Source organism: Limulus polyphemus, unplaced genomic scaffold, assembly GCF_000517525.1.
Source record: "Limulus polyphemus unplaced genomic scaffold, Limulus_polyphemus-2.1.2 Scaffold867, whole genome shotgun sequence".
Classification (NCBI taxonomy): Eukaryota; Metazoa; Arthropoda; class Merostomata; order Xiphosura; family Limulidae; genus Limulus; species Limulus polyphemus.
Window position 1 is genome coordinate 14,943 of NW_013666477.1, and position 11,190 is coordinate 26,132.

Genomic DNA, 11,190 nt, shown 5'->3' on the forward strand with positions numbered 1-11,190 from the left:
TACACGTCACTGAATATACACAGATTGACTGACTGGTACACTTCACTGTATGTACACAGATTGACTGGTACACGTCACTGTATGTACACAGACTGACTGGTACACGTCACTGAATGTACACAGACTGACTGACTGGTACACGTCACTGAATATACACAGATTGACTGACTGGTACACTTCACTGTATGTACTTTTGCATCGGTGTACTGAAGCTGTTAAATGTGTCTACATCGATATAACACTCATCATCATTTCTTCCACACACACACACACACATAATTTTGAGCAGATCACGTGCACTGAAATCAACGTCAAAAAACAAAGAAATAAAAATATTCTATTGAAGACTGTTTAACTGTTCGTGATTGGTTTCAATAAAGTGTTTGTACACAAACAAACAAAAACAGGTGGTATAATCAAAGATTATCTTTAATCTATGGACTAAAGAATCCTCATATTAATAGCAAATTGGTAAGAAATAGATTTAATTTCTTGTTAACGTGGATGTGATTCACTGTACGAGTACCGTAACCTTATTCTAGAGGCATGGCCAGGAGGTTAGGGTCGCGGGTTCGAATTCCCGTCACACCAAACATGCTCGCCCTTTCAGCCGTAGGGATGTTATAATGTAACGGTCAATCCCACTATTCGTTAGTAAAATAGTAGCCCAAGAGTTGGCGGTGGGTGGTGATGACTAGCTGCCTTACACTGCTAAATTAGGGACAGATAACCCTCGTGTAGCTTTGCGCGAAATTCAAAACAAACAAACAAACTTATTCTAGAGCGGCACAATATGTGTTCACTGACGGCGCTTATCAAAAAAAGTAACATATTTGTAGAACTTATATAAAGTCTTGTTCATTTTAAAAAGAAATTTATCAATTCGTGATATTCATTATAGGCTTTCGAGTACCGTATTTCTAATTTGTTTTTTAGAAATAAGTTAATCTTCTAAGCAATGTATAACCTAAAATAATACACACACACACACACTTATATGTATATACGTACACACACATGCGTATACCCATATGTATATATATATAGCATGAGATTTAATACAGAAAACCGCTAAGTAAAAAGGCACTCCACTTCTTTCCCATTACTACTCATGCCCAGAATAGTGCTGACTTTCTTTGACTAGTATGGTGAGCTTCGTACCTTCTTCTGTCGATGTGCAAAATTAATATCCGACTTGAAAAAGGCAACAAATGACATTTCCCTCCTGTAATATTCACTCAAATTATTATTATTAACATCCTTTAAGCAAACGAAGATGGAAAGTGAAGTCTCGTAATGTTTATACTTCATTAAGTGGTCCAGTGTGTCTTATAAGTGTTTTAGTAACTGTTAACAAATTAATATGTTTCTAATTTTGTATCGTATCACAGCTAGTGATTAAAAAAAAATGTTATTAGTACTGAAATATATAGAAGACAGATGTTCTTACTTCCATATATATATATTTCTATGTTTTGATTTGAATTATGCGAATTTCTTTTTCCACTCAGACTTCGGATAATCTCAATAGAATTCGTTTATTTAGCGTTTCATACTCCCAACAAGTTTATCATGATTAAGCGAATAAAAACCTTGAAAAAATAAACAATGCTAGTGAACTAACTGGAGTGGAAATGTTTAATAAATCGTTTAATGAATAAAACCAAAATCTTGTTGAATTCTAAATTAATAAAAACAAAAAAATACGTTATAAGAAAAAATAATCACTTATAGAAGGCTTCAAACACCTTCATTTTTTTCTTTTTACATATTAAGGATTTGAATATATGTTGCATCAGATAGAATACCCAGTAAAAGGCTTACCATAATATCGCCAGATAGAATACCCAGCAAAAGACTTACCATAATATCGCCAGATAGAATACCCAGTAAAAGACTTACCATATTATCGCCAGATAGAATACCCAGTAAAAGACTTACCATAATATCGCCAGATAGAATACCCAGCAAAAGACTTACCATAATATCGCCAGATAGAATACCCAGTAAAAGACTTACCATATTATCGCCAGATAGAATACCCAGTAAAAGACTTACCATATTATCGCCAGATAGAAACCGAAAAGGCTTAGATAGCTCAATGACTCGAAAACACAAAGTTACATTATTAAACATTTCTAACAGCTGTTCGTGGACAAAATATTATAAATACCAAAGAGTATATAAATAGTGGTATAATACGATTAACAATACCATGATGATGTGTTTTTTTTAAATATTTACTCACTTTTGTGACCTCTCCTGTTGTCTAATAAGAAATAAAGTAAATTAGACCCTCAGCTTCTATTTTTTGAAAACAAAACTATGTTCAGTGATAACGTCTTTCAACTTGAGTCTGCATTGTTTGAATACAATGTTGTTTTTAACGGTTCGTGGAAAATTGGGTTTGCTTCGTGTGAGCTTATTTCAAGTTTAGATGGGTGTATATTGCCCACACACATATTTCTGCAATTTTAAAATGAAATTCAAATAATTTTATTTGAAAAAAAAAATGTGGATGCCTTCTATACGTTTGTTTGTAGTTAAGCCTAAAGTTACATAATGGGCTATCTTTGTTGTGCCCATCACAGGTAATGAAACCCGGTTTTTATCGTTATGCTTCTATATGAAGTAGAAAATTACATGTACTACCAAAATCAAACTTTCGATGAGAATAATATGACTGTCATTACAAATATGTATTTTTGAGGAAACGGATCACGAACCAGGAATCCGTGAATTCTAGGATTCACAGTCCGAGCACGCTTTATTCTGGGCCATGCCCGGCCCAGTTTCCTCAAAACTACCCTGTACATGTGTCATTATGGCGTTATTAATGGGATTTATGATAAAACTTTCTATGGCATTATTTACTTAAAACTCCCTCTTAGTTGGATTTGGTGTTAACCCAAGTTATTCACATAAAAGAAATATTTCTAATCGTCAATTAACATCTAAATAAATATTATTAAACTAAAAGTTATAAAATACTGTTTCGGATATTCGTGCAAAGATACACAAGCCTGTTTGTGCCAACCGTCCATATTTCGAAACGATAGACTATAAGGAAAGCAGCTATTCAACGCACCCACCGCCAATTGTTTGGCTACCCTAATCGATTAGTAGGAATTGACCATTGCTCTTACAACACACTCACGACCTCAAAGTACGGAGCGCGCTTTTGTGGCAACAGAAAAAGAATGGGCACTCGGATTTACAGTCCAGACATGTTAGTCTCCATTCTATTTAGACCGATGCAAAAAAATTTCATGGACTTTCTGTTTTATTCGAACAGATTTGGAGTACTTTATACTATTTTTTTTAATTCACAAATAATTTAGAGTATGTTAGAAAACTATTGCAGTGGAAATAAATGAAGAGAATGTTTAATAAAATGTAAGTAATAATGTTATTTAAAACGCTATCCTTTAACATTCGATTTTTCATTATCTAGCTGTAATTCGGATATTCTGTTGTACACTTATTTTTAATTAGTGACCCAGATCATCGTTTCCATATCTGTTTGATGGAGTTGTAGTTTTTCATCCTCAAAGATACCTCGTGCGCACTTGAGTCTACTTTTGAACTACTGACCATAGACTGGAGACTTAATGAAGATTATGTATGTAAAGTTCTGAAATTCGAAGATTTAACATAAACAGTAAGAAAAAACATACTGACAAACCATAAAGATCTAAAAATATGTCCTGTTAGTATGTCCTCTAGCAGGAGAAAAGAAACGGTGTTACCCCGAATGTTTTCTTCCCCACTCTTCTTGCCTCCAGCTTTCTGAAGAGAAAGACTGACATAAGCCTCTTGAATTCAGTAAACATACGTGAGCGTCAAACACCACGAAATATACAGTAAGAAGAACATAACAGCAACTTGAGACGCGATCGCCCCCTCTCGGTGGCAAAGTTCCGAATACAACTTTTGACCCCCTCCTGTACCACATATGGATTTTATGATGCTACTGAGTGCCTGTAAATGTTGCACAACCCAGTATTGTGCATATATCAACAGATGGTAAACAATACTGAAACGTGTAGCAACAGTTGGATTACGATATTGTTTTGTGCATATATCAACAGATGGTAAACAATACTGAAACGTGTAGCAACAGTCGGATTACGATATTGTTTTGTGCATATATCAACATATGGTAAACAATACTGAAACGTGTAGCAACAGTCGGATTACGATGTTGTTTTGTGCATATATCAACAGATGGTAAACAATACTGAAACGAGTAACAACAGTCGGATTACAATATTTTTATTATAATTTTAAAATATATCAACAGGATTGCATTACTTTAGTAATTGAACTCGGAACCCTTTCACCCACAGACTCATATGCTAACCACTAGGCCACGCCTAAAGCTATTCGTTTGAACTTCGATAATACAAATGTTCAAGTTATACGACGTTCTTTTGATCTAAGTGTAGATATATATATATATATATGGTTTATGTACCTTACATTCTACTAGATTAAGAATTCTAATCCAACTTAAATAAACTTTTTATTTCTTTGAAGGAGCTTGTAAGCCAATGAAAATAGTCCTGTATAAGAAACTACGTAAAAATGTGTAGTGCTAAAAAGCCAACAGACGAGTAAACTAAAACTTATACTGATTAGAATTCATAGATTCAGTAACTGGATATTTATCGGATAAAGAAAGTAGCAGGCCAGGCCTGGTAGTTAAAGCGTTCTACTCACAATGTGCTGGTCGCGAGTTCGAATCTCGTTATCAAACATGCTCCCCCTTTCGGCCGTGAGGGCGTTATAATATGACGCTCAATCCCACTATTCGTTGGTAAAAGAGTAGCTTCTCCCTAGTTTATCACTTATAAATTAGAGACGCCAAGCACAGATAGCCCTCGAGTAGCTTTGCGTGAAATTCAATAGAAGCCAACAAAAGAAAGAAACTGACGTGAATTATCGAGTGTAAAAACGCCGTTCGTATAGCGAAACGGTTTGTTTGTAATTAAACACGAAGCTACACAATGGGTTATCTGTGCTCTACCCACCACGGGTATCGAAACCCGGATTTTAGCGTTGTAAGTCCGCAGACATACCGCTGTGCCACTGAGGGGCTAGCGAAACGGTAGGTGGATGCTAACCAGTTTCAGATAAATCACACTTCATTCTAGCTTATCTACTATCGTGAGTTAGCCAGTTTGTTTAATACAAGTATAATTAACTTACGGATGAACAGTGAAACATGTTCAATATACTTGTACCTTAAATATTATGCGTGATCATGTCTCATTGTTAGAGACGAAACGTTGTACAGAAATAAATTTACTATCCAACAATAGCTGTCTCAAAACTTCATATTTTTCACAAGTGGCTACCTCTTAAAAAGCAAATAGTACAATTTACTTACTTCATCTAGTTCACACCAGAACAGTTTGTTGTTCATGGCCGCTACTATGTCTGTCGTATCCCAGCCGGCATGATGAGCCCTGGTATTGAACGAAAAGCGTCGTTGGCGCTGGATACGCAGATGTTAACATACTATAGCACATTACTTACTGTTTTGACTCAAAGATTCGTAGACTTATGTGAACATGCACAAACGTGTGTGTGTTACTATAAACACAATTCTGCATTAGTAGTTTGTTTAAGAGGCTTCAAAGTTTTAAATCAATACTTAAACAGTTACAAACTTGTGAAGCCTCGAATGATATAAGATCAGAGAGGAAATTCGGGGATGAACGTAGCTAAAACCAGCTACGTGACAACAATTTTTCAACTATTACTTAACAATATATCTAACCATTCACATTCAATCACCGTTTAAAAAACGTGGAAATATTTTATATTGTTGTTAACACTTATTTAAATCAAAAGTGTTAAGCGTTAATTTGAAACACTGTTGCGATCAACATCTACTTTTACTGTTAGTCGTATTTCTTGTGTGTACCAAAATAACTTTTCATGTATGGGAAATAAATTTGGAGTATTTTTAAATTTTTTTTTTTGTGTGTTTCTTAGCAGCCTGGTCTCTACTTACTTCCTGGTATGGCATCGAGAGGCTTTTTTGATACTAAATCCCTTCAAGGTACAAAGATGTACTTAGAAAATAAATCGCTGGAAACGAATATCGCTATAGAATAATTTGTAAATTAAAAATACAATGCGATTACAAAAATATTTTATTTCCTAAAAATAAAAATATCTTCTTTTTTTAGCAGGTTCGCATTTTATAAACCAGACCGGTGTTACAGGAGCTTAGCATAGTCTTAAAACCATTATAGCCAATTTCTTTAAGTCATGCTCAGGGTAAGAAACCACACAAAATATTCAAGGACAAACCTTAGTCATAATAGATGTATAAATCATCAGTAAACAGTAAATTCAATAATACTAAAAAAAAACTTGTGCGTTTTCTTTGTTGTTTTGTATAATTGATAGAGAAGATCGTTCCAGAGTTTCACAAGTCTGATAGTAAATTCTGACTAACCTGAATATTCTTGTATTCGTCTTTCAGAATCGGGTCATATTTGACGGACTTCCAGAATTCGGGAAAAACTGCTTCACTTTTGGTGACAAATATGCATGTTAGGGTTAATGAGAGGAATATTAAGGTTGCTTCTTTGCCTGTCATTTTATTTTTATTTTCAGTTGCGATTACGGAAAAAAAAAAGAATGAAAATCTGTGATAAATGATTTAGAAATTATAATCAACAGATACAGCTTCGGGGCGACTAAAGATTCCTCTCTACGAGATTTTTCGGGATAACTTTCGCTGTGGAAAATGCAACAGGCCTGCGTTGAGTGACCAAACAAGACAAGAAGGTGGGTTTTATACAGTCTCACTCCCCCTCAAATAGACGTTGCGCCTGAGCGTTTCGTGTCTATGGTAATGTTTTAAGCTTTATTGGCGATAGCTAGCGATAAAAAAAAATAAAACTGGGAGCAATATAAAGGAAAAACTGTGGGTGTATGCTACTTACCTGCAAAATAGTCTAACCAATCTGTGAGCTCGGAGATGTTTGATTGACTTAGACTGGGAGGAGCTTGGCACGACAAGCCTACAGTAGCACGAATGGATTCTTCTCTTTCGTGATTAACTTTTTTTTCTAGTTTTTTTTTTTCATGTAATTATTTCTTTAGTAATTCATATATGGATTATCTACTAATTGAGTTTGACTTTATGCTAACTATGAAACTCATATATCTTCTTTGACGTTTATTTGTTTGTTTTAGAGCAAAGCCACATTGGATGATCTGCTTTGTTCGCTTCAGGGGAATCGAACCCAAAATGTAACCTTTTGACTCAGTAAACACCGGCGGACATGTTGATAAATACATCACGTCTGATACAACCATTTTCATGAAAATAAAATCCTCGGTGGGACAGTGGTAAGTTTACGGACTTCAACGCTAAAATCTGAGGCTCGATTCTCCGGGGTTGACGGAGCGCGAATAGCGTATTGTGTGGCTTTTGCACTGAAACAAACAAGCAGAATCGAACAACCAATAATAACAAGTCTTCGGATAGCACAAGTGTGTGTATGAATGAACTGCAGTTATTTTGTTAAAATATAAAACAAAAATACAACATGGCTGAGCTAATTTCTAACTATGACGTGTCGATTATTTGAGCAGAAAAATTATTCAAATACATTCAATTAAACTTCCTAATAAAACTCTATGTATTTATATTTTGTACTTGTAGTAAATCTTGTATTTTGCATTTTATGGCAGAGCTACTAAGGCTATCTGCAGCCTTCCATAAGTTTGTACTTCTTATCAGAGGGAAGGCAGCCAGTCAACAGCACCCTGTGCCATCCATCTACCATTAACATTAAGGGATTGACTGTCACTCTTATAACGCACCAACAGCTTATAGTATATTTCTGTGGTATCGCACGGATTTGAAACCACTTCTTCGGCTCTGAAATCCAGAGTTTCGCGACGATGCCATTACACCTTTCCCCTTTTCTAAAATCAATCTTTTGGCATGAGCCATAATAAGTTATGCCTTTTACTAATGAAATGATAGTAGTATAATTACCAAAATAGAGCCTTAATATTAGAGCCATGTGTTTCTACTTTTAGAAGTAAGACAAGCGAAATCAGAACCAGAAATTTACTTGTAGCGTTAAGAAATCACCTTAAACCAAAATAATATATCTAACACCAACTTAGAGATACCAGAACCAAATATTTGGTCGTAACTTTAAAAAATAAGCTGTAAAACCAGTACTAGATATTTTCTCTTTACGTCAAAATATCAGCTTAAACCGAAACCAAGTATTTACACTTAGATTTGAAAAACAAAACAAAAACTAATATTATAACATTTGATCACATCTCAAGTTAATAAAACTCGATTTTAATAATCACCTGTATTTGGTGTAAAGATGTAAAATTAGCAAGTATGTCTTTAAAGTATCGTACTTGTTCGTCGCTAAGTGGTAAACTCATCAAGGCCAGAGGGAACGGAAGTGTGAATTACCAGCAGAACGTGACAGTGGGACCTTCGATGTAGAAACATTCCGGTCTTGATTAGAAAATGGTTCATCATTTTGATGACAAGTGCTATCAGTATCTGAGTATGGGTTAGGTTTAGCAAAGTATAATGAAACTATAGAAGTTCAATAAGCAGCACATTCGGGAGATTCCATTATTCTATGTACGAGTAATTTGATATTTCCTAACTTTGGTCGTTGTTTAATTTTTTTTTTTACTCTCTCTGGGAAATACGAAAGAGTCCCCTTGTCTTTCAATAATTATAAAATGATTGTACAACTTGATACGGTCAATCCTATAACAACATTTTGAAAATTTTGTATTCTTTTCCAATTGACTCTTAATTTAACTTGAAATGTAATACGCAATAAAAAAAATGGATACAATAAGTACGCTTCGAAGCCCAAAAGTTTACGAAACTTATTAGTAATTATTGTATATAAAAGTTACAAACCGTTTTGAATTACATGAAAATAGTTTAAAAGAATTCTACGTTTCGGTAATTGTTACATATAATGTTTCCGCGTCATTGTTGTTTAGCTCAGCTTCGCCGGGCTTTAGTTTTGGATTGCATTTTGCTACGTTCAGTTGTGCCATTAAAAAAGCAGAAAAAGACGTCAAAAACATCAAAAAAATTAATGGCTTACTGGTATTTTTATAATTATTATTTTTTCTTCTTATATAAACTTCTCCATACCAAAAACGAGCTTCTAATTAATACAACATAAAAGTAATTAACAAAATAATCCAAAAATAAAGTTTTTATCATTCTTCTAACGAGTGTGAAAAAATATTACATTTTTTAAAGAACGAAACGTAGTCATTTTGGCAAATTAAAAATGTACTGTCCTTAATTCATATACAATACACAAAAGTAGTTATAAAAGATCAATATTTTATTGAAGTAACACCGTTAGGTGGAGCTTTTTTATTACGTACCGTGAATGCTCATAAGATTGTTTGTTTGTTATCGACCGCACAGCCACACAATGGCTCTGTCCATCGTCGTAAGCCTTCAGATTTACCGCTGAGCAACCGGGGCGAGGGCTGACGATTGTTTTTGTATTAATTTGTACACTGAAGTTTGAAACATGTTTTTCCTGGATGGGAATCACTTAGAATTTTTTTTTTTTAAAACAATGTAACGATTATTAGGCGTTTATAGTAGAATACATTTATCAAGTATTTAATGTGATATAGTCTACATGCTATATAATACAATGTTCTTGGGTTATTACATAACAACTGTAATTAGACAATAATCGATTATAATAGTAGGTTGTCAAAGTAGTCTTTGCCCGGACGAATCCGAAAATAATTGATATCAACTTTTGAGAAAAACTATGGAAATAAGTGAATAAATATTGGTAATAGAAACATTATTTGAATTCGATGAAGAAGTAGCTCAAGACCATGATGCTTGCTGGCAATTTTAAATACGGTTTTGATGAATTTTTCATTGTACTGAAATTTACATTAAACTATTTTTCTATTTGAAATATTTTCTTGTCTTATTTCATTATCTCTCATTTCACGCTATAACGAAGAAACAATATTTTCCATTATATGGGTGTAAGTTTTTGTTTGGTATTAAGCACAAAGCTGCACGATGCTATCTGTGCTGTGCCCACTACGGGTATCGAAACCCGGTTTTTAGCGTTATAAGTAACCCTTCAGAATTACCGCTGAGCCACTGGGGGTGGGGTGGCACAGTTGAATGTAAATAAATTTGTTTTATGTTTTTAATAGAAAGAACAAAGAGACCCCCCCAGTGGCACAGCGGTATGTCTATAGACTTATACCGCTAGAAACCAGGTTTCGATACCCGTTGTGGGTAGAACACAGATAGCCCTTTGTGTAGCTTTGTGCTAAATAACAGACAAGTACAAAGAACTGTTATAATAAGACCAATATTTTAAGACTTTCGTGTTCATATTTTTATATTAGTGTGGATCATTAAATATAGATATGTAAAATTCTCTCTATTTTTCATTTCTTACCAAACATTAATCTACTGAGACGTTCTTGTTTAAAGTAAACGAGTATAAAAAAAAAAGACAATTTAATTTTCAACAGCTTAAGGCTACCACTATTGTTTTCAATGCGTGACGTGAGTTTAAACAGAATTTCTCAATCCAAGGACCAAAGAGACAACTTTTACTTGCTTATGCAATACACTCGTTACAAATAACTTACCGAATTCACACGGAGCTCAACATGAAGTAAAATTAAAAATTCACCTTCCAGTACTTTTTGAACAAAAGTTCAATTAAACATTGTTTTAAATATTAGAAAGAGCTATATTTTTTATATTCACGCTAGTTTTGATCGGTTGTACATAGTAAAACTTTTGTTATTTTTTTTCACAACGTTGTGATTAAAATAAACAAAATTGTATATTGTTTCGTTCTTTCAATCTCTGATAAAAGTAAAACAAAACAAAATTGTTCTTCGTTCTTTGAGCAAAAGCAAAATTAAAAATTGTTTTGTTCTTTCGTTCTTTGAACAAAAGTAAAATTAAACATTGTGCTATTCTTTCGTTCTTTAGAATCGAGTAGCATAAAAGAGCTGTGGCGTTCAAAGCCCCCCCCCCCCTCTCACGATTCGCAGAGGCCGATTTATACCGATCAAGCTATTCCATTATCCCCTGTTACTTGCATAGCTACCCCACGGAGAATCTTTACCCGAAAACAAAGTCAATTA

At 34.1% G+C, this 11,190-nt stretch overlaps 1 protein-coding gene across 1 annotated transcript in view; it reads right to left on the minus strand.

Moving 5' to 3' along the window:
• LOC111086126 overlaps window positions 1-6,810 on the minus strand; it is a 10,846-nt gene extending 4,036 nt beyond the window's left edge. The window contains exon 1 of the mRNA XM_022387749.1: window positions 6,473-6,810. Within this exon, the coding sequence (XP_022243457.1) occupies window positions 6,473-6,616 (144 nt within the window). The 5' untranslated portion in view covers window positions 6,617-6,810. The remainder of the gene's footprint in view (window positions 1-6,472) is intronic.
• Window positions 6,811-11,190: the final 4,380 nt, after the last annotated feature.